The 24,703-nt window shown below is 44.9% G+C and overlaps 1 protein-coding gene across 1 annotated transcript in view; it reads right to left on the minus strand.

The window, feature by feature from the left end:
- The window catches only part of EPG5 (ectopic P-granules 5 autophagy tethering factor), a 99,354-nt gene that overhangs the window by 53,831 nt on the left and 20,820 nt on the right, over positions 1-24,703 (minus strand). Inside the window, exons 5-16 of the mRNA XM_049782439.1 lie at positions 23,374-23,481; positions 22,006-22,079; positions 21,338-21,443; positions 16,908-17,022; positions 16,373-16,523; positions 13,550-13,708; positions 12,069-12,226; positions 10,096-10,250; positions 7,746-7,886; positions 6,425-6,589; positions 5,610-5,729; positions 4,783-5,042 (exon numbers count right to left, since the gene is read on the minus strand). Of these exons, the coding sequence (XP_049638396.1) occupies positions 4,783-5,042; positions 5,610-5,729; positions 6,425-6,589; positions 7,746-7,886; positions 10,096-10,250; positions 12,069-12,226; positions 13,550-13,708; positions 16,373-16,523; positions 16,908-17,022; positions 21,338-21,443; positions 22,006-22,079; positions 23,374-23,481 (1,712 nt within the window). The remainder of the gene's footprint in view (positions 1-4,782; positions 5,043-5,609; positions 5,730-6,424; positions 6,590-7,745; positions 7,887-10,095; positions 10,251-12,068; positions 12,227-13,549; positions 13,709-16,372; positions 16,524-16,907; positions 17,023-21,337; positions 21,444-22,005; positions 22,080-23,373; positions 23,482-24,703) is intronic.

Below are 24,703 nucleotides of genomic sequence, written 5' to 3' on the forward strand. Positions count from 1 at the left end.
TCAGGAGCTTGAAGCAGAGTTAGATTGTACAAGGCAAGATCCTTAACCCCTTTACTACGTCTCTGGCCTTCTCTAAATAAAATTTTATCAAAGTGTACCATGTGTTAAAAGCCAGTAATTTATTCATGGACATGCAGAAAGTTTTTGTCGACACTAATCCATAAACCAGCAGTTGAAAACATGAGCATAAACCAATGCTATCAAAATTAAAGATCGGGAAGGAAAAGGAAGAAAAGGTTTTGAAAATACATTCAAGGAACCAGAGAGACAGTACAAGGTTAAGGTGCTTTGGGGGTCAGAGCAATAGCACGATGAGTAGGATGTTTGCCTAGCATGCAGCCAACTCTGGTTTGATCCTCAATATCCCAGATGGTCCCTAGAGCCTGCCAGGAGCAACTTTTTTAGCACAGAGCCAGGAGTAACCCCTAAGCTCTGCTAAATGTGTCCTCAAAACAAACAAACAAACAAACAAACAAAAAAGTAAAATTAAATAAATAAATAAATAAACCAAAGAGTAAGGTGCTTGCCTTGCATATAGCCAACTTGGATTCAATCCCCTGTACCACAGATAGTCCCATGAAAACCAAAAGGAATCACACTGAGCACAAAGCCAAAAGTCTGCCCTGAGCACTGGTTGGGTGCATGTTGTCATACACCTATAAAATCACTTTTTACTTTCACCTTTTCTGAGTTAATTAGTACAAATACCATTAATTACATCAACCCTGACCCTCAGGTAATTTATGTTAAACTATGGCTAATAAAAGTATCAGGTAAAGCAGCAGGAAAAAAAGAGAAAAAAAGAAGCTTGGCTGGCTCAGTAAGATCCAAGATGCTGCTCAGCAACCCCTGGCCAAAATGCACTTTTTCCCATGACTGTCTGGCTTCTTGTGTGCCACTCCTTGCTGTCGACTCATCCACTCCAGGGTTAGCACAAACACAAACTTGGCAAATACCACAAACTGCGAGTGGCTAAAAGCAAGCTGAAGGTGACAGCCGTGAACCCTGGGAGCAAGTAGCCAATCAGCAAGCCCCAGAATTACCCCCAGAGGTATGCATCCCCCTCAGGAAAAGAAGGAAGGGAGGGAGGGAGGGAGGCAGGGAGGGAGGACACTTATTTGGGGCCAGAGTGGGGGAGGGAGGGAGGAAGGAGGGAAGGAAGGAAGGAAGTAAGAAAGGAAGGAAGGAAGGAGGGAGGGAGGGAGGGAGGGGGGGAGGGGAGGGAGGGAGGAAGGGAGGGAGGGAGGAAGGAAGGAAGGAAGGAAGGAAGGAAGGAAGGAAGGAAGGAAGGAAGGAAGGAAGGAAGGAAGGAAGGAAGGAAGGAAGGAAGGAAGGGAGGGAGGGAGGGAGGGAGGGGGGGAGGGAGGGAGGGAGGGAGGGAGGGAGGGAGGGAAGGAAGGGAGGGAGGGAGGGAGGGAGGAAGGAGGGAAGGAAGGAAGGAAGGAAGGAAGGAAGGAAGGAAGGAAGGAAGGAAGGAAGGAAGGAAGGAGGGAGGGAGGGAGGGAGGGAGGGAGGGAGGGAGGGAGGGAGGGAGGGAGGGAAGGAAGGAAGGAAGGAAGGAAGGAAGGAAGGAAGGAAGGAAGGAAGGAAGGAAGGAAGGAAGGAAGGAAGGAAAGAAGGAAGGAAGGAATGAGGGAAGGAAGGAGGGAGGGAAGGAGGGAGGGAGGGAGGGAAGGAAGGAAGGAGGGAAGGAAGGAAGGAGGGAAGGAAGGAAGGAAGGAAGGAAGGAAGGAAGGAAGGAAGGAAGGAAGGAAGGAAGGAAGGAAGGAGGGAGGGAGGGAGGGAGGGAGGGAGGGAAGGAAGGAGGGAGGGAAGGAAGGAAGGAGGGAAGGAGGGAAGGAAGGAAGGAAGGAAGGAAGGAAGGAAGGAAGGAAGGAAGGAAGGAAGGAAGGAAGGAAGGAAGGAAGGAAGGAAGAAGGAAGGAAGGAAGGAAGGAGGAGGGAGGGAGGGAGGAAGGAGGGAGGGAGGGAGGGAGGGAGGGAAGGAAGGAAGGAGGGAAGGAAGGAGGGAAGGAAGGAAGGAAGGAAGGAAGGAAGGAAGGAAGGAAGGAAGGAAGGAAGGAAGGAAGGAAGGAAGGAAGGAAGGAAGGAAGGAAGGAAGGAAGGAGGGAGGGAGGGAGGGAGGGAGGGAGGGAAGGAAGGAAGGAAGGAAGGAAGGAAGGAAGGAAGGAAGGAAGGAAGGAAGGAAGGAAGGAAGGAAGGAAGGAAGGAAGGAAGGAAGGGAGGGAGGGAGGGAGGGAGGGAGGGAGGGAGGGAGGGAGGGAGGGAGGGAGGGAGGGAGGGAGGGAGGGGAGGGAAAGACAAAAGAAAGAAAATACACTCAATAGGAATATTATTGCATATTTTAAAAGAATGCTTATGATGACTAAGGGAAAATAAAGAAGAATACTACCATAAGAAAGAAAACCCATAAATGTCTATACATGGATTACAGCTGCCTGAAGAGCGAAAAGGGAGAAAAACAATATTATTACAATCAACACATGCTGTGTTGGGAGGGTAAAACTTAAGAGTGGCTTTTCCTCTATCTTCCTAATTCCACAGTGTTAAATTTACAGCTTTAATTTTAGGAAAATAAACATTCAAAAAAATTAAAGTAACATTTAAATAGTACGCTATAAGGGAAAGGTTTAAAAACAAGACAGGTGGCTGGAGAAATAGCACAGCACTAGGGCGTCTGCTTTGCACACAGCCAATCTAGGACAGATGGTGGTCCTAGATGGTCCCCCAGGCCTGCCAGGAGCAATTCCTGAGCACAGAGCCAGCAATAACCCCTAGGCGCTGCTGGATATGACCCCAAAACAAACAAAATAAAATAAAATTTGAAAAAATAAAAAACAGGGAAAAGAACATATAATATTATGAATATAGAGAGTTCTAAAGAGTTCGAAAGAAAAAAAAAAAACAGAGCTGGAGAGACAGCATGAGAGACAGCGTTTGCCTTTATGCAGAAGGACGGTGATTTAAATCCCAGCATCCCATATTGTCCCCCGAGCCTGCCAGGAGCAATTTCTGAGTGTAGAGCCAGGAGTAACCCAAGCGGCTGCGGGTGTGGGCCAAAAACCAAAAAAAAAATGTTGAATACATAGTACCTACCAAAGGCCATAATGTTTCATTGGGGTACTCAGAGCCATCTATGACATTATAGACATGCACAACTCATATCTGAGCATACTCTGCTCACCCAACCATGCCCGTTCATAACGCTTTTTCAGGGTGGTACTATCCATACACCTCTGATGGCTCTGGGATGTATCTCATGTGAGAGTTCAGCCCTGAAATTAATCCCCACTCTTGACCATTCCAGTTCAGACATCGGCAGCGGCTGGTAGAGGATCCAAGGCTTGTGTTCAGAATAAAGAGACAGTCCCATAACAGTTACATGAAAGAAACAAAATCACCAAACACTTAAGCTTAGAATATCCACTTGCTGGACACTGTCCTAAACATGCCCACCAAGAAACTCACTAAACTGCCTTCAGCTTCAATAACAAAGCTATTATTATTCCCATATCAAGAGAAAAGGAAACTGGAGTGCAGGAATTAGGCCACTGGAGCTGCAGAAACAATGTAGAAGGGCTTTCTAAGGGACAACTGAGCACCACCACCTACCATCTGCTCCTCACATCTAGTAGATTAATACTGCCTATCTCTACAGGCTTTCAATTAATCTCTACTTGACTCATGAGGCAGGAAAGATAATTCAAAGGTTAAAGCACTTGCTTGCATCCAGCATGATAGAATAGAGGGTAGGGTGTTTGCCTTGCACAAGTGAACCAGGTTCAATTCCCAGAATCCCATACGGTCCCCCAAGTCTGCCAGAAGCAATTTCTGAGGGCAGAGCAGGAGTATCCGCTGAGCACTGCTAGATGTAGCCCCAAAATTAATAATAATTAAAAAAAAAAAAAACTTGCCTTGCAGTGTAGTCACCCCCCAACTTGATCCACAACGGATCCACCTCAGCCTACCAGTAGTGATCTCAGAGCACAGAGTAAGGAGTAAGCCAAAAAACAAAATATTTGGCTCTGATGAACTACCCAGTTAACCTCTGTTCACCCTGGTGAACATTACTTCCCTCCCCATCCCTCAGACCAAGTGTTCCTGGCCACAATCCTTCACTCAAATCCTTCTACACTATGTTCTGGAACTATGGAAAGGTTGTGTTCAAAGAGCTCATGGTCTGGGGAAAGGCAGTGAAGCCAGAGCCTAGTTCAGCATGCCTGCTGCCACAATGCCCAGGGACTATGAGAATAAGAGGACAGTCCCTGGCTCCATCTTCCACCCTAAACTCACAGAAGATCCCCAAGATTACATGTGACAACTGGGACAGCACCTGATAAATGGCCCAGCGGAAAAAGGACAACTGTGGGTAAGGCCTCCAGCATTGAGGCCTGGGAGCTAAGTGGGCATTTTCCTCCCTGTATGGGGACAGTCCTTAGTGGTAAAGTTTGAGCTAGGCCATGGTCACATCAGAGAAGATGATAGGTGAGCAGCCACTTATCCTCAATGATGACTCTGAGAGATAAAGCCTGTTGCAGGCATGAACAGTCCACAGTGGATGAGAGAAAGACTCTCTCCGTCATGGGGAAGGTGATTTCTAGTACAAAATGGATCTTCTCTGAATTCAGGCAATACTCCCATTTGGCAAGCCTCACCAACTTTATTATAAGGCCCAATTTATCACTAGGGAGATGTGCTGGTAGTCTCTGGCTTTGAGATATGAGAGATAAAATTCTAGTGACTCCTGGTTCAACAGCCCTAGAGTTGAGGCCAAATGCCATACCTGTGGCCCACGGATGTCATGGCTAAGGCAAGATAGCAGCCAATAGGCATGCCTGCCTTAACAGCCTTCAGGAGCGGGTGAAAGGTGGGTGACTCGGCCATGTCCGGCACTGTGCTGGAGAAGGGCACTGTGGGACCATTCTGGTGTGTCCCATAATCGTTTCTGTGCAGCTTTAACCTCAAGATCAAGTTCCAGGCCCACTGGTTAAATGAAGTTTCAGGAGTTTCTCCATATCGAACAATACTGGCCAAATAGGAAACCTGGAATGATTATTTATTTTAATCCACATTAGTCACCCAAACATATCTAATCAAGGAGACCACCCACCCATCCCATCCTGTGGCCTCACAAGAGAGCCACAAACTATGCGCTGGTCTTCCAATTCTAGAACACAAAATAAAAGTCATTTCTCACATATAATCGCTTGCTTAACTTGCCAGTAACGTTGCAGATGTAACCTGGGTCAGCCCAGCTGAACCTTCAGGTGGAGTGTGGGGGCTCATGGACTATTTGCCCATCTCAGTGGGCTCGACACTCCAAGCATGGTGAATCGCAAGTAGCTAATAGTTCAATGACTGCCACTAAGTTCAGAAAACGTAATGGCCAATTCCCCTGAGCCAAGTATAAGGAAGCTTGTGCTTTAACTCAGATGCCATGATTTTAAAATGATCTTAGGTATGTTACCTTCTTCTAAAAATTTCTTTATGCAACCAGCAAATTCAAGTTCAATACCTAAAATAGACAGAATGTTCCACAAAAAACTAACAGTCATTGCTAATACCTTGCCCACCCTATAAGCACTCAGTGGTCCCCGAAGAAGGCAGTACCTGCTTCATGCTCTCCGAGAGCAGCCCTGCATATGGCTTCTGGGCCAGGAATTTCTGGTGCGCTTCCAGGACCATTAAAGCCACTTCAACATGGACTGGCTGGCCCAGATGAAGGGTGTCCTTTCCAAAAGAAAAAGCACCACAAATGAGTCCTTTGGAACCCTCAGAATCAAAATATTAGTACAGGAAAAGGGATCTTGGGTACAGAGTCTAGTTCCCACCCAATAACCCATGCAGGTAGCTCTGGGCCCTGGGCCCTAATAATAAAGTATCTTACAAAACAAAGATGGTAATGATGTGCAAGACAAAATGCAGGAGAGAGAAACCAGAAGGAGAGGCAACAAGGTGGAAGGAACCAGACAGGAGCTGGAAAGAAAGTACAGAGTACAAGGTGCTTGCCTTGTATATTGCTGACCTGGGTTCAATCCCTTGTACCCCAAAGGATCCTCCAAATCCTACCAGGAATGATGCCTGAGCAGAGCCATGAGTAAGCCCAGAGCTCTGCCAGGTATGGCCCAAACCAGACCAGTACCTCCATCAAAAAATAAAAGAACTGATGAATTAAGGATTTAAATGGTCTAAAAGAAAAGAAAAGTGTTTTCAGTGTGGGAACAATCTATCTTCATTTTGAGAATGTTCCCACATTTAGAATTGAAGAGACAGAATTGAAGAGGCAATCCTAAGTGCTGATGATTCTGAAAGAATTTGCAGATCTTGCAAAGGATAGTCAGAAACATTACTGTTTGGAGAAAACTTTCTTTGAACCTGACTGGAGTTGCATCTCCGGTCTCTGGGGACTGGTTTTTAACACATACCTGTTCTCCAAATCCCCAATTCAGTCCTTCAAGAATAACACAGGCCAATTTATTCTTCACTGTTGTCAGGTTGTAATTCAACAGCCAATCCCGAATCACAGCTATCTCAGAGGGAGAAGGTTGCCAGAGATATAGAGGCAGTTCTTTAAACAAGTATAAAGAAACCTTAACATGAAAGCAAATGACAACAATTACAATCAAAACATAGTGGATATCACAATAACACTATGTTATCAAAATGCATGCCAATTTTTTTCTCCAAATAGAAGTGAGTGTTTTTTTTTTTCTTTTGTTTTGTTTTTGAGCCACACCTGGCAGTTCTCAGGACTTACTCCTGATGGGGCTCAGGGAGCCATAGATAGTGTCAGAGATTAAACTTGTGTTGGCTGCATGCAAGGCAATAGTCCTGCCCTGACTTATTATTGATAGAACTATCTCTCTGGCACCCTCAACAAAATTTTAGTGAATCAAATCCAAAGACCAGTTGTGTACAAAAAAAAAATATCCAGAAAAGTGATTGTGATAAATCAGGATCTTGCTCAGTAAGATAGTGATTTTTTCATTCTGCTTTTGGCTAATTAAATAAAGCTTTTCTTAATCAGAGCTTGTTCTTTTAAGAATTAACATAAAAAGTGAACAAAATTAGAAAACATGAGAGCAAATAAAATTACGAAATAAAAACTATTAGGGGCCAGAGAGATATTGTACAGCAGGTAGGGCCCTTGCCTTCCTTGTATGTGACCACCCCAGGTTCAATTCCCAGTATTTCATATGGTCCTGAGTCCATCAGAAGTGATCCCTGAGTACAGAGTTGCCAGGAGTAACCTCTGAGCACTACTGGCTGTGGCCCTCAAACTAAAAGAAAAAAATTAAAAAACTGTTAACTGACTGAAGGGTATTGCGAAAGTACAGCCTTGTTACCAAAGGAGATTCAGAACAAATCTCAGTTTGGGTGTCAAAGAGATAGTATAGCAGAAAAGGTGCTTTCTTTTCATACAGTCAATACCTATTAGATCCCCAGCACCTCACAGAGCCCCCTAAGCCCCACCAAGAGTGACCCCTGAGCACAGAGTCAGGAGTAAGCTCTGAGCACAGCTAAGTGAGGCCCAAAGTCAAAATAACAAAAAAATGTTTTAAATCCCAGGCTTCATCAGGAGCAGCTATGCCTAGGCACCCATGAGGAAGACACTGAACAGAAACAGAACATGTACTGCTGTGCAGACACTGCCCACAGCCAACTCTTCTCGCTGCTCAGTGACCCCAGACTAAAGAGTTTAGAAAAGAAGGAGGGGTCAAAACCAAACAGAATCAGAGCTCTTACCATTCCAACCTGGTCAATGGTGTCCTGAACTCTATCCAGAAGAATAGAAATGATCTCAGGGTGAACAGTCGTAATGGCCCCTAAAAGCTCACGACCAACCTTTGAGAATGTCTCTCTGGTGGACAGGGCAACATAAGAGACCTAGAAACAGGAAATAGCAGACATCACTTTAAATAGCAGTCACAGTCAGGCGCCTTCCCTTGGTTCAACAGCCCCACATGGAGCCTCATTCATACCAGATTCGAGAAGATGTCAGCTTTCCAGAGCAGAGGACAGGGAGAATAAAGGCAGCTGTACTGAAGCCTCCCTGACCAATCAGAAAGAAGGCCTTGGGGAAGGTAGACAGCAACACAAAACAGCCTTTTTTTATTTTCTCCTGATGTGTTGAGGATGGAACCTAGAGCCTCACACATGTAAGGCAAGTGCTCTACTACAGAGCCACGTCCTTGGCCCTTTGGCCCTTGGCCAGCGCTTCTTGAATAATGCAATGTCCTTCAAATAAAAAGTTATATCCACCATTTTCCTGGCCAACATTATAGGCAAATCAATGGAATGAAATGGAAAAGTAATGGGTTAAACAGATCAGAAAAAATGTGAGCAGGTATCAAGGTTAAATGGCATATGCCTCAGGGTTAGGAGGCACTCAAAGGGCAGAAAGCATGCTCTGCCTTTGGGAGGTCAGGGTTTAATCCAGGGGTCTCAAATTCAATTTACCTGGGGGCCGCAGGAGGCAAAGTTGGGGTGATCCTTGAGTGCAAAGTCAGTAGTAATCCTTGAACATTGGGGAGTGTGACCCAAACAACTAAAACAAAACTAAACTAAAAAAGATTCCTCTAGGGCAGGGCCACAAAATGTTGTATGGAGGACTGTTTGCAACCCACGGGACGAGATTTTGAGACCCCTGGAACACAAGGTACCCCGTGCACTGAGAACAGTCCTTGAGTTCTGGCAGGTGTGACTCACAAAACAAATATTCATTTTCACACACACATACACTAACTGAACATAATTTTAACTCTAAGTCTTGGTGAAAACAGTTCAAGAGCATAAATATTACTCTAGCAGTGGCTCAAGAATGCCATTTAATTTCTGCAAAAAAATATATTACATCATCCCTCAGTATGCTCTGACCATGAGCATACCTGGATCCAGATCCCTCTTAGCCTCAACCTCAGGCACAGTATGAAAAACAATTAGAGGCCCTCATTACTAGAATATTTTTTGGTCCTTGAGGTCTTAAGGTGCTTCTCTGCACCCAGCCAACCACTGGTTTGATCCCTAGCACCAGAGAGGGTCCCCTATAAGCAACACTAGGAGTAATGCCTGAGCAGAGAGAGCCAGAAGTAAGCCCTGAGCACCAACAGATTTGGCCCAGAAAAAATAAGAGAGAAAAAGAGAGAATAACTGACCCTAGAAAAGAACCTGAGATGACCCAGTCAGAATTGCTCTCAAATTGGAGATATTAGAAGAGTTAACTGGGACAGTTCAGGGAAGAGGTTAAAAACAAACAGCCGATCCAGGACCAAAGGTGGTTGGTTCGAGTCCCGGTGTCCCATATGGTCCCCGTGCCTGCCAGGAGCTATTTCTGAGCAGACAGCCAGGAGTAACCCCTGAGCACTGCTGGGTGTGGCCTAAAAACCAAAAAACAAACAAACAAACAAACAAACAGGGGGCCGGGAAGGTGGCGCTAGAGGTAAGGTGTCTGCCTTGCAAGCGCTAGGGTAGGACAGACCGTGGTTTGATCCCCCGGTGCCCCATAGGGTTCCCCCAAGCCAGGGGCGATTTCTGAGCGCATAGCCAGAAGTAACCCCTGAGCGTCAAACGGGTGTGGCCCAAAAACCAAAAAAACAAACAAACAAACAAACAAATACAACAACAACCAACAACAAAAAACGAGTATTTCACCCCAAACTGACATGTTACAGTGAAAATCAAGCCCATAGTAACAGAGACCATCTCTTCTGATGTGAGATGGGCAAACTCTGATGTTAACAACCAACCCAAGTCTTATCTAACTGGAGCTTCAACCTTTCTCCACATGAGTTAAACTGGCCTGGAAACCAGGCAGAGGAAAAAGACTAGGAATGTAGAGCACAAGTTATATCAAAACCGTTATTTCAGTAAAGGTTTGGTGATGACTGGAAAAGGTACCGTAAAGCTACTACAAAAGCAAATGGGATGGGTATAAACTCAAATGCTCTTTATAGCAAAGCTATCACCTCTGATGCCCTATCTCTTAAGAATGAGATGATACAGATGATACAAGTTGATCACATTGAGAAAAAAAAAAAAACCCAAATGGACAATCCCAAAGAAAGAATATTTAGCTGCCTTAACATAGTATCCTCACCTCATATATCTCCAGAACAATGATTTTTATGAAGTCTCCATCCACATTGGTTCTTTTGGCCTGAGCCATCTGAGCAAAGGTAGTGAGAAGGCAAATCTCTTCTGAGCTATTCATGGAAGAAAGACACTTCTCAAAGTTCACAAGATGTGCTGGGTCTGCAAAGTTATGTCAAAAGAATTTAAAGGGGGAAGAAACAGATAAACAGCACTCGAGTCAATATCCAGAAAGAATGAAGGTATAACATAAAGAGACACAGAGAAATATTCAAGACACAAATGATCCTTCTTTATTACAGACCAGATTTCTATAGGCACAGAAAGATGGATGGGCCAGACAGAATTTCAGCTCTATAGAGGATGTGACCTCAGGGAGACATTTTAAAAAGATTAAGCTTCAATTCCCACATCTCAAAGGTAATTTAAGGTCAGAGATGTGATTTTGAAGTACTTTGTCAAGTGACAGCATAACTGCTGTCCCCAGGGGAGACTGACACCAAAGCATACCAGAAACCACCTGGTTACTGAGCACCCAAGGAAGAACAGTCCACTAATTAAACTGCTAAAATGAGGGGAGCCCCCAAAGTGAAAGAATAAAAAATTACAAATGGGGGAGCAGGAGAGATTATACAGTAGGTAGGTTTCTTGGGTTGCACATGCCTAACCTCAGTTCCATCTACAGCATCCCACATGTCCCACATGTTCCTCTGAGAACCACCAGGGGTCATTCCTGAGTGCACAGCCAGTATGAACCCCTGAGCATCTTCATGTGACCCAAAATATTTTTTTTTTTTTTTTGGTTTTTGGGCCACACCCGTTTGACGCTCAGGGGTGACTCCTGGCTATGTGCTCAGAAATCGCCCCTGGCTTGGGGGGACCATATGGGACGCCGGGGGATCGAACCGCGGTCCTTCCTTGGCTAGCGCTTGCAAGGCAGACACCTTACCTCCAGCGCCACCTACCCGGCCCCCCAAAATATTATTTTTAATTACAATAAGATAATGATTTATAGGGGCCAGAGAGACAGTAAATAGTGTTCTATTTGTACATAGCTGACCCAGACTTGATTCACTCCAATCATATTGATGGCACTCCAATATGGTCTCCGAGCCTGCCAGAAGTAAGCAACTGAGCACTGCCCTCCAATAAAACAAACCTGATTTACCTATATAAATTAAAATGTTTGGAAATTGCTTCTTTTTTGTTTGTTTTGTTTTGTTTTGGGGGGGTCACACCCGGCAGTGCTCAGGGGCTGCTCCTGGCTCTATGCTCAGAAATCGCTCTTGGCAGGCTTGGGGGACCATATGGGAAGCCGGGATTCAAACCACCATCCTTCTGCGTCTAAGGCAAACGCCTTACCACTGTGCTATCTCTCGGGCCCCAGAAATTACTTCTAACCATAATTGAACTACTGAGGAATGTGACAATCTGAGCAAATGTTTTGCTGATTTCTCAGACACCATGTGAACAGCATTATGGTTTACAGAGACAGTATGGACGAGCCTTGCAACACAGTATGAAAAACTAAGTGCTGTAAAGCCAAAGTTGTTCACATGGAAGAAGCTACTCCAACATCACCCCTCAAAAAAGAAAAAAAAATAAGATTCATTAAAAATATATTCCTACAATTAAATCTGGCAGAGTAACAAGCCAACAACCCTTTTTCTATGGTGCCACATCTGAGAAATCAAAGGTGGTTCATCAAATCTCTTACATTTTCCTAGTAAATCCACAGGGCATTTATCAACTCAGTCTTCATGTCCCATCCCCACATTGGCTTGATAAGAGAAATTACTATGCAGAGCAGATCTAGAAGAGTACAGAGTGAAATTATCACCCTACTAAATCCAAACCACAAAGCAATATTTGAAAACAACTGCATATGCATAAGAAGTAAAACATGCCTTTCGGCCCTTCTAAAAGCAAGAAGGACAAAGCCTGGCAGTAGGGAAGCAGACAAGCAGGCTCAGGCTGTACCTTGCAGTTGCTTCTTGCACTCAGCAGGCTGCAGAGTAGTACGAAGACGCTCCAGGTTCTCGCTCTCCACTTGGTGCATAAGGTAGAAAAGCTTCCAGAGCATATGCCCTGACAGCGTCCCGAAGGGCAGTTCCGACATGAACAGCCAGATGCCGAGTCTGTGGTAGAGAGATCACACTGAGGAGGCGAGCAAACCTCCCACCAACATAGGAGAAACACTTCTTACAGCCCCTGAAATAATTTCTTCTCCATACGACTGGAAAAATCATTTGTCTATATAGACAAACCAGAGATCTGAGAGCAGAAACCTGCTCTGCTCTGGCTCTTCTTTTTCTTCTTCTTTTTTTTTTTTCTGGTTTTTGGGTCACACCGGTGATACTCATGAATTACTCCTGGCATGCTGGGATTCAAACCACCATCTGCCCTTGGGTCGGCTGTGTGCAAGGCAAACGCCCTTCCTCTGTGCTATCTCTCCAGCCCCATCTGGCTCATCTTTCTATAAAGCAGCATGTGACCTGGAATCTTTTATCAGAAATACCCAATCCTTAAATGATCACTCAAAATCAATCAACACTCAAAAATGCTTTTTAAGATTTTATGTGAATTTTATCTCATTCTTTAAAATTAAAAAAAAAAGAGAGGCACTGAAATGTATAAAATGTGGGGAAAGACTACAAAAAAACTTAATAATAGCACTGGATCAGGAAAAGACATTAATGAGTAGAGCAGATGCTTTGCAAATGAGTGCAGGTATCCCCCAGTACTGCCAGTGACCTCCAAGCACCACCAGTAATGACCCAATGTTTGGCCAGGAGCTCAGGGGAGACAATGCAGACATGTTGCTTTGTACTTCCACTGCTTGATACACAATGGACTGTGGGCAGCAGCAAAGTCTAAGCAGCAAATGGCATTTCTACAAGCAAGATGGGAGCAGGAACTTGGGACATACAAGCATCACCATTAGGCAACTTAACCAACAAAACAACAAATTACATTCACTGAGTCCTGAGCACCTCCTGAGTGTCTTAGGGGCACTAGAAGTATGTGTGTGTAAAAGGGCCCAAGACTACCCCAAAAGTGTAAGGGTGGTAAAAAGGTGGTAAGAAATTGGGGCCGAAGTGATGGTACAGTGAGTAGGGCATTTACCTTGCAAGTGGCCCACCCAGGTTCGATCCCTGGCATCCCATATGGTCCCCTAAGCCTGCCAGGAGTGATTTCAGAGGCATAGCCAGGAGTACTTCAAGAGCACCGCCAGATGTGGCCCCAAAACCAAAACAAAACAAAACAAAACCAAAAAAAAAAAAAGGAAGTGGGCTCTCTAAGACTCAGAGAAGCCTGAGAGTGAGATCATTTCTGCCCCAAATAAAAGAAAAGCCAAGTATCCACCTGAAACCAGAAAGAAATGGATCCCTAACACCTCAATGGTCAGCGCTTTGTCTCTCTAGCCTTCCTCATTGGCTAGGAACTGTCACCCCTCTTACCTTTTGGCTTTCAGCACATGCAGGACAGCTCTTAGAAACAGCTCATCAAATTCAAGCTGCAGCTTTGCCATGGAGTAGGGCAGCTGCATGGCCAACTCTGGGCAGTGGTTGTGGCTGGCATACTGTGCCCAATGGTCACTCACGTAGCTGAGGGTCATCCTGGGCACAAGGAAAGGCAAGACAACACTTGTCATCCCTGAAATCAATTCCGACAGCTTCACAGCATATCTGAGGCATGAATATTTACTCAGCGCATGTTTACTGAGCACCCAAGATGGGAAGGGAAATCAGCAGAGTGAGGAGAAAAATCTCCCCTCACGGAAGTCCTGTTTGGTGGAAGGCAAAAGGGCAAATTCTGTTATAGTATCATGGGGTTTATGATGTGGAGAGGGATACCTCATTGGAGTGTCCCAGTGGGTGAGGAGGGAGCCTGAGACTGGTGAGGAGGTGAGGCATGCCAGAGGAGAGACCAGAGTGGAAGGACTAGAAGAATCTCAGGATGTCTCTGAAACAAGCATCCAGGTACAAGAAATAAGCAAAGGAGGAAAAGAGGGAAGCAACCACAGTCTGGCAATGAAATCCAATAGAGTCAGAAAGCTTTAGCCTGATGAATGAAGGGAGACAGTTGGAGAGAAAAGCAGAAAGGTGGCAGGAGACCCTATCAGGAAAAGCTGTGGAAGCCACCATGAGGACTCTGAGAAAACAAAGAGCCCTGGACAGAGAGGCCGGAGCTGGAGTACAACTGAGAAGGAGTGGCTCCCAAAGACAATTTGGAGCAGGGCCAGGACAAGGGTGACACTGAGGCACTGCCAGGAGGCTGCCAGTGAGAAATAACTAAGACCATCTCCCACATGCGAATCTCAAACAGAGGACACAGCACAGCATCAACTCCTCTGTCTTACTGGATCTCAAGAAAAGCCTTTAGAAATGGTAGCCTCTATGTTTTGGGGGAGACATTTTTATTTCTGTTTGTTTTGGTGTAGTTTTTTTGGAGTTTTACTTGTTTGGAGTTTGGGGGGTTATTTTATTTTATTTTTCATTTGTTTGGTTTTTGGTTTTTATGTGTTTTTTTGGTTTGATTTGGTTTGGTTTTGGGATTACACCCAGCAATGCTCAGGGATCACTCCTGGCTCTCCAATTAGGAATTACTCCTGGCAGGTTCCTGGGACCATATGGGTTGCCAGGAATTGAACCTGGTTCTGCCAAATGCAAGACAAGCACCCTAATGGTGCCACTACATCTCCTACCCCTACACACTAGAATTATTAACACAGTGGTGGCCTCTTTGATATGATGAAAGATGCTGTTTTGAAAGAAAGGGGGAAGAAAGCTGATTAATGGATCAGATGAGGGGTGTCAAAAAGAAACGTCCAGGAGATACTACATGTCAATGGCCTGAAAACAAAGTGGCAACACAGGAAAATGTGGAAGACTGTGGGGAGGGGCCAGGCGAGAGGTGGCCAGAGTCCACTCAGCATTTTAAATTCAGACCATCCCTGTGAAGATACAGAGGCAATAGCTGGATACACAGCATAAGAGAGAATTAAGGAAGGGCTGGAGCAATTGTCTCTGAAAACTGATTGTATTTAGCTGATCAAGCCAGGAGAATGAGGGCTGGAGAAATAGTCTAAGGGTAAGGTATTTGCCTTATATGCAGCTGAGCCAGACTCGATCCCCAGCAATCCCTGACCTACCAGGAGTGATCCCTGAGCACTGCTAAGTGATGTTAACTCTCCTCCAACTTCCTGCCTATCTCACCTGGAAAATGAGATCCTCCCACAGCTGGGAGGGGTCTGCAGTTGGTAATTAGTGGCCTGCAAGGGATGGGGTGGGGAAGCAGAAACAGCAGGAAAGGAGAGATGCAGCAAGAGTGAGGCAGGGGCAGCAAGATAGAGGGAGGGCAGCTGAAGGAGGCTGCTTAAAAAGCTTAGCTTAGAGGCCATGTGAAAAAAATGCACATGGTGGTTAGGGCCTTGTAATAAAGCTGATGTCTCATGAAACTTCATCTGACTACCTGTGGATCATTTCTTCGCTGTTATCCTGAACTCACAGACCTGCCAGGCCTTAGGGGCTACAGATGCCAGGCTAGGCCAAGAAAGGCCTCACCATCCATCCAACACCTCTAGGACTCTATAATTAATAATTAATGCAACAGGTATGAACCAAAAACAAAACCAAAATAAAAAAGCTAAGCAAAACTAAAGAGAGAACAAGAGTGAGTAAGAGAAAGAGAACAAGAGAGAGAGAGAGAGAGAGAGAGAGAGAGAGAGAGAGAGAGAGAGAGAGAGAGAGAAAACACGCATAGGAGGTAAAACACTTGTCTTACATGTGGCTGCAATACCCACTATCAGACCCTATAAAAAGCTCAGGATAGCCCCTGAGCATTGCCAGGTAGGACCCAAAAACCCAGAAAATAAAGAATAAATAAGAGAGAAAAGGCAGGCAATGAATTAAAAAGGCTACTGTTCACTTTTGTTAATAAGTAAGACACATACTTCCTAGGTAAAAGGTAGAAGAGAAAATGAAGGAAGTTAGGAAAAGAACCGCATTTCAATGACCCCTTCTCCTCAGGTCAAGTTTCAAGGCTAGCATGGTTTTGAGGATCTTATTACCTAGTAACCCACTTATAATTTAGATGATTAACTAAATACCCTGGATGGAAGGGCTCACAAAATTCCAATCTGGTAGAGAGCAAGGGAAAAAATTCCTTCTTGTGTGAAAAATTAAGACTTGAAGTCAATATTGAAATGCCCATCACCCCAACTATGTGGAATCAACATCTGACCACAGCACAGATGAAGAGGCATCCGTGGGCAGCATTACCTGATCATATAACCAATGCGCTTCACAAACTGCCGATAGCGAGCTCGATTAAAGGTTTCCAAGCCCACAGCCAGAAGTTCCACCAATGAGTTGGCGAAGGCAAACATTTTCATCATCTCTTGAGGTCTTGTTGTCTCGGGTAAATAATCACCTAGAAGTGCAAACAAGAAGAAGAAAACAAAAATGAACAAAAAAAAAAAAAAACACCATGCAATTACTATGGAAAAGCCTTGAAGAATGCAGAGAAGGAAAAAGACTTCAGTGAAGAAATGAACTTAAGACAAAGAAAAATCACTAATCAACTCTGTTACTCTGGTTCCTATGACAACATGTGCGGAGAGCCAGCACAAAATTACAATTTATTTACACAGTCTTTCTGCCTTCATGCACTAAAGAGGAAAGGGCAGTCACAGAGGAAGGCACAAAGCACTGAGGTGAGGCAGCTGTTTCTGTCATGTCACCAGGTACAGGGAAGCCACAGCTGTGACTTTCTGGAAGGAGGCCATTAGCACCTTCCACCACACAAATGACTTACCTTTGGCTTTAAACCCAAGAAGATGCTGGAAGAGTTCCTGAAATGGAAACTGTGAGAAGAGAGTAACCAGGTCATCCTCATTCAGGAGAATCCAACTGGCTTCAGGGTCTTCGTCCTAAGGGAAAAGACAAAAATAATCAAAGCAGCTGATAAGATCAGACCAAGAGTGGTTTACAGTGAGGAAACAGTTCCCAAGCCACCACACCACTGGTCTTGAGGATGCCTATGTAGGACCATCATACTTCCCCATGGGACCAAGATTTACAATCCCCACTCTACTGATGGCCTCCTCCCTGTTTCCCAGTGTAAAGATCTAGGTGGGACCATTCCTCGGTGGCTGAAATGCTCTCATTACATTTCCATCCCAAAGACAATTCAACAACATTCCTTTAGACTTTGGGGGTGGAGGTGGGGGTGAAGGGGGTGTCTTACATAGAGCTCAATGATCTAAGAAAACCAACTACATATGTTGAACAAACCAAGTCCTTGAGCCCAAAGACTTTCTGTTCCCAGTATCTCACTCCCAAGTAGGGACTAGTCTAGTCCTCAATGGACCTGTCAAGAAGCAAGGAGCGTTTGCTGTGATTGGCCACAGCTGTGATATCAATGGGAGCTGCAGAAAACAGGATGAAAATGTGAGCACGGGATATATGGGATCAGGCAGGAAAACCTTTGGAGAGTTGGATCTGACATAGCGCACTAAGGTTACCTTAGAATCCAAGCTAACGTATACCTTCAAACATGTCAAGTCCCCAGGGCAAGAGATGCAAAAACACTGAAGGATGCATGGAACCACCCTGGCATTGGCATGGTTCCTTTCATTTCCAAAAGCCACTCACTTTCATTAGTTTTATGTTCAAAACAGCCTCAAAAAATTGTAGACCAGGGGCTCTCAACTCTGGCTAAAGAGTGGCCAGAGATGCATGTCACTGCCTGGATGTGCCCTGTGCATCAATATTGAAAAGGTAGTTCTATTAGACACAGCTGCAGATGGTCCCTCCAGAATGATCTGTCCACAGCGCCTGCCTCTTCCGAAACTACAGACTGGCAAAGTTCTCTCCCCTCCCAACCCTCATGGCTTCACTCAACGCAGAGAGAACAAGCCAGGAGCCAGGCACCATGGCAGGGTTCCTCAGCATCTGCCCAGCATCTGCCCTGTCCCTCTGAGTCCCAGGAGGAGTTATGAGCATTTGGCCAGTGCCCAGCGCTGTCCTTGAATTGGAACACCAAATCAGGATTAGGCCTATCAAAGAGTTGGGGGTAAAGTAAGGGGGAAGGGGAAGAAGAAAGGGTAAAGAGGGGGGATAAATCAGTATCAACAATATATCTTGATAAATTGGATTCTGATTACTAGCTTCTCATCAAAAAGAACCACATTCATCATTTCAAAAAAGATCTGTATAAGAAGCTTCTGAGGGACCAGAGTGATAGCACAGGGGTAGGGCTTTTGCCTTGCATTCGGACAACCCAGGACAGATCTGGGTTTAATACCTGGCATCCCATATGGTCCCCCACCAGGAGCAACTTCTGAGTGCACAGCCAAGAATACCCATTGGGGGGTGGGGGGGGGGCAAAACAAAACGAAACAAAAAAGAAGCTTCTAAGAATTAAGGGAGAGCCTTAGTAAGTTCCAGATCTTTATCAGTCCAACCCATAACTACAGGTGAGATCACAAACCCAGAAATGTGTCACTGCATAAAAGAAAACCCTCAGGGCCAGAAAAGAACTCAAAGCTGGGGGGAAGATGCTTTGTGTGCAGAAGCCCCAGACTATATCCCAGAACCATATGGTTCCCTCAAGCTCCACTCTAGGAACAGCCTCATTATACCTCCCCCACCCCCCATCAAAAACAAAAACCAGAAAAGAAATAAGAGGGAAAGTGCTAGTATTTACAGGCGCCAAGTTCACACAGCAGGAGTTCCAAGTCGAGGGGCAAGAACCAAGTTCCCAAATGTGTGGGCTATTGCCCATTTCAGACCCAAAACCACCAAGCACCCCCTCTGGACCTTCCTTGTTCTATGGTGCAAACAGGAAGTATCCCCTCAATTACCTGCTACCACTGACCCTCTGGATGATCCCATCACCCTAGGGAATGCTATCCCCTCTTTGGAACCCACTTCTCTAGCAGCTTTACTACTTAATCACTGCAGGGCAGAAGACAAATTACTTCACTCATCTGCACTTCAGGAGTTACCTCTGAAAGGAAGATCACAATAACTCTTGTGTAATGGGGCTTTTGGGAAACTCAGTGAGGTGAGATAAGAAGTGAGCCAGGGGAAACCCCTCCCATTCAATCTTCAAACTAGAGAGGGAGCTCGGTGTTGGACCCAGCAGAGCGCACATGCCGGGAAAGCCGTCCCTCTGTTTTTCTGGTATGTTAGGGTCGCTGGTCGGACAGTGGGCCACAGATCTACTGGGCTGAACACTTGGTCCAGGAGACTGGGACCCCCCCCCCCCCATGCCAGGCGGGTCTTCATGGCTGGCCCTGGCAAGTCGGGCCCTGGGGGGCAGGTGGAGGATGGAAACCCCTCCCTTATGTATATTTGACCCCCTGTTGTTTTTTGCTAGTAATACTATTTTTCAAAACCACGCGGGCACATCAAATGTACTTTTTAAGCATTATCCAAAAATGTTCCTGATACTAGACTGTTCCTAGGAATAGAATCAGGATGCCCAAGATTCTGATAAAACACTCAAATTGACCTTTATTGTCTAGTCTTTTATGTATTGCCTCTCCCCTCACCCCTTTGTCTCTTCTACCTCCTCATACCCAAACCCTGAACCATTATCTTCCCCTTATTCAACCCTCCCTATCCTCAGTTCCTGATTGGGTAGACACCAAGACTGACCTTCTGCTCCAACACCACCATCCAGCTTCTCAGTGAATGATACCCTCTCGGTCCTCAGCTCATGCCTATACAATCAACTACAACCAACACGCCTGTTGATCCATGCTTGGTGGCCCCTCATGCTCCCATCAAACTATGGACTGTTACATGATACTGGAATCAGCTTCAGCATAACCCCTACTTCAAGGACAATATAGGGTTTTGTAATGCCGCAAAACATGTCTCAAACTCAACTATCACCTGTTGTCTTCAAATACCTTTGTTTTCTTTCTTTTTTTTTCTTTTTAAAACATAATAGGGTCACATGCATCTCTTTTGTATATCTCAGATGTATTCCCTTACATCTATAACTCTTTTCAAATATCCTCATATAGTGACAATTTTGCCCACTAGATTAGTTATTTGATTGTTTGATTTTCCCCCCTGTGAGATCTGTTTTATAAGCAATACTGGTAGAAGAGTAACTCTGTATAGATTTCACGTTTATACCAAGATACAGGAAAAGTTGGACTTTATTCATTGGCCCCCAGATGCACCAACAATATCTTGTGGCATTGCTTCTCTTTTGCATAGGCACATTAAAATGGGAAAATAATACATATGCAAACAAGTTTTTATCTAATAGAGATGGAAACACAAATTTGGTAATGTAATTAGGCCTTTTACCCTGAACATTGGCATAATGATTTGGCTCAGGCCTCAGAAGAATGGGCATCGCCCACACACACCTGAACTATGGATACAACCTCAAGTGTCTTTAACACTCCCAGGTTCCAAGCCTCTACCAGAGAAGACCTACCACTGCTTTGGCATTGACTTACTCCAAAGAGTACTCCCAACACCCAGGCGACATAGCAACAGTCTGCATGCAGGGCAGATCACTCTACACTTAATGATATGCTGAAACTAGAGGATGCTCTACATCAGCCTGACATCAACAAAAGAAATGCACAGAATCCAGAGTCTTTAAATATAAAAGTCTGATACCAACTATAGCTAAAGTGTGCAAAAGTTTCACCAGGACCTTGAGATTGACTGGAGTTGGATAGACTGGTATGCCTGGAACCCAGAGTCTGTCTTATGCCAATAAACTTCTGGGGTGAGGCCTTTTTGTAATCAAGTCAAGGACTTTTTTTCCATTTTATCCATTTTCCTGGACCTATGCAAACAATGGCGATTGCCACTATCACACCTTTACTATATTTTTTACTCTTATCCTTTAAGGAAAAAAAATACAACTTACTGAACTTAAAAACAAATTACTGTAGTAGAAAGCCTGTCTCGAATACAGGTAGGGGATGGGAAAGGGGAAGGGGGTAATGATGCACTGGTGAAGGGGGGTGTTCTGGTTATGACTGTAACCCAAATATGATCATGTTACTTAAATTAAAAAATATATTCAATAAAAAAAAAAAAAAGAAGTGGGCCAGGGAGAAAGCTCAGAGGGTGGGCATTCGGGAGTCTCAGGTCTGACCCCCAAGATCATAGAAGACCACTAGGAATCACACACACACACACACACACACACACACACACACACACACACACACACACACGAAAGCCAGAGACAGCACCCATTACCTCTTCTCCTCCCTCATCAACAAGTGTCCATGTCCCTGAGGCAGGCCCCGAAGATGACACCTTCCAGTCACTGGGCTGCATGTGACACAGGAATTCCACTCGATTTCTAAAGGACAAAAGAAACCAGTCACATGGGCACTGGAAAGCAAATAGGGGCCCTCAGGGCACTACCCAGCCTGCCCAAGAGTCAGATCATGAGTCTTCAATGCCTAAGTCTGTAAATGAAAAACAAGAGCCAGCTAACAGACTGAAGGAGACCAAACAACTCCTGAGTTCTGGTACCAAGTCACAGTGCAGGGACAATAATGAGCCACTGCAGAAAAGCATGACTAGCACTTCCGCCTGGCCTCATAGAAGGGCCTCAAAAATGGGGATGGATAAATAGTACAGTGGGATAAGGAGGGCAATGCCTTATGCATGGCAAACCCATGTTCAATTCCCCAGAAACACAATGGACCCTGAGTCCTTCCATGAGTGATCCCTGAGTGCAGAGCCAGGGGTAAGTCCTGAGCATGGCCAGGTGTGGCCCAAAACAAAACCAAACAAAACAAAATTGTGGAATGCTGATACTCCCTGCAGAAATTCTCTGGGAAGTTTGGGAATCCAATCATTTATCTGCTAGAAAGAAACATTTTCATGTCCACGTCGCAAAGCTCTTTCACACTTACTTGACAGGAGACATTAGCAGGGCAAGGGACTGCATAAAATGAAACACCCCAGATGGGTTATTCAACACTTTGATCTGAAATCAGAAAAGGAAAAGTTTGCTGTAGCAAACCAACAACCCAGAAGCCACTGTCTCAGTTCCCCACCATTCTGGCAGGGGGCACTATTCTGAAAGCACAGAGGAAAGTGGTGCCAGATCCACAAAAGTGGCTCACACTCCTGGGTGCTCATCGAATACTGATTCCGCTGTGCTCAGAATTAAAGGGAGCTGAGCAGTTAGTTAACTGCAACAACAGAGAGCAAGGGGGAATATTGCTCTTTTAATCCAAAAATAAAATTTTTGCCTACTGAAAACAAAGTCAAAACTACCCCCCTAAAAAAAAAAAAAAAAAAAACTACCCCCCTGCAAGGAAGCCTAAGAGTAATGTGGAGAAGCTACCCAGGGCACAACACTGGCTCCTCCCATCTGAGTGGCAGCTCTGAACAATGACTGCAATTTAAAGGCCAGCAGAGGAAGGGACAAGCTCTATGCCAGGACTCCTTAACTGTCTCCACTCATGATCCCTTTTGACCTGAGAAATGCAGTGCAGGATAGCCATCCCCCTACCCCCGAAACACCTCAGATTCATTATGCATTTGATTTTAAATTAATTTTTGGACATTTCATGTTCACCTTTTATTGTTGCCAAGTCTTTCAAGGTCCCCATATTCTGTGATACAATCCCATATGGGATTGTGGCCTCAAGTTTAAGAAAGGAGTCTCTAAACCACATACATAACCTAAGCTGGTGACAGAATCACAGAGGTCTGAACCCCTGTTAGTATTTCAAGAACATCAAGACTGATGGCCTATAGACCACCTGTGTGAGGCAGGGCAGTTGAGGAGGCAGTGTTGAGTCTCAGGGAAAATTCCCAGCAGAAAAATGAGAGATTAAGTTCCACTGAACCTACTAAGCCAGATAACAACTGTTTTTAACAACTGTATCTAAATTTGTATCGAGTGTAAGTGACCCAAAAAGTTCAGGAAAAAAAAAAATAAGTTTACTAGACAGATTTTGAAAATCAACATTTTTAACCGCCTCCCCCTTCCCATAAAAAGTGATTTCTTCAAGAAAAAATGTTTACTAAAATCTCCCTCCGGGGGCCGGCGAGGTGGCGCTAGAGGCAAGGTGTCTGCCTTGCAAGCGCTAGCCAAGGAAAGGACCACGGTTCGATCCCCCGGCGTCCCATATGGTCCCCCCAAGCCAGGGGCAATTTCTGAGCGCTTAGCCAGGAATAACCCCTGAGCATCAAACGGGTGTGGCCCGAAAAACAAAAAAAAAAAAATCTCCCTCCTACCCCCTTCAAAATCAGAGGGTCCCTCAACATACCTGGATGAAAGGAACTGCCCATTTGCTGACACCAGCCGGACATCGAAGAATATGGTTCAGAAGGAAGAGGTGGTCTCCAGGACAGCCAACCCTCTGCAACACTGACACCTGAAGGACCATCATTTAAAAAGAAGAGAATATGGAAGGAAGGTTTAAATACAAGGTAATATTTAGCTGAGGTTTAAATATAAGGCACCTTTGCAGAGAGAACCAGATGTGCACGTTACTGTAAACAAAGAGAGAATCAAAGAAGGCCTGAGTCTACTGAAGGTTACATGGAGCCACATCAAAATCATTAACTTGCCTAGACATATTTAGGCCCCTGTATTACTAACTGTCTGGTCTATTCTCAGTCTCTAGCAGTGTCTCAGATCCAGTGCCTCAGTCTTATTCGAGGGCTCTAATGAATCCAAGCACAGCACCCGTCATGGCAGCCCCTTAAGAAAAGTAGCCAGGTTGGGCCGGAGCTGTGGCGCAGCAGTAGGGCATTTGCCTTGAACATGACTGACCTAAGACAGATGGCAGTTCATCTCCCAGCATCCTATATGGTCCCCCAAGCCAGGAGCTATTTCTGAGCACATAGCCAGGAGTAACCCCTGAGCGTCACCGGGTGTGGCCCAAAAAAACAAGCAAGAAAAAGAGAAAAGTAGCCAGGTAATAATAGCCAGAGACAATAGAGATAAGAGCTGGATGGACTGGCACACGATATGAAACTTACCACAAAGAGTAGTGAGTTCAGTTAGAGAAATAAATACACCAACAACTATCATGACAATGGTAGTGAGAAAAGAAGAATGCCTGTCTCAAATACAGGCAGGGGGTGGGGGAAAGAGAGATGGAGGGCACTGGTGGTGGGAATGTTGCATTGGTGAAGGGAGGTGTTCATTTTTATAACTGAAACCCAACTACAAATGTTTGTAATCATGGTGCTTAAATAAAGATATTAATTTATAATAAAAGAACAGGAAAGTAGCCAGGGCCAGGGATGTATACTCAGTGCAACAATGCCTGACTTGCAGTCTGAGACCTGATACCGCCCCCAAAATAAAAAGAAACAATCATAAAATGACACTAACTCCCCACTGCCACACACATACACACACTGTTATACACCTAACATCATCGGGTGTGGCCCAAAAACAAAAAAATAAAAAATAAAAAACTTACCTGTGCACTAGGTAAGCGTAACTGACTTCCATGTGTGTGATGAAGGACATGTCACAAATGAATATATTAAATAAATCAGATCAAGAAGCTGCTGAGGAAAAATGATGATGAGTGGAGCAATAAGGCTCCAAGTTCAGGGAAATGAGAGGAAAACCACTAAACC

The sequence above is a fragment of the Suncus etruscus genome, chromosome 10, assembly GCF_024139225.1.
Source record: "Suncus etruscus isolate mSunEtr1 chromosome 10, mSunEtr1.pri.cur, whole genome shotgun sequence".
Lineage (NCBI taxonomy): Eukaryota > Metazoa > Chordata > Mammalia > Eulipotyphla > Soricidae > Suncus > Suncus etruscus.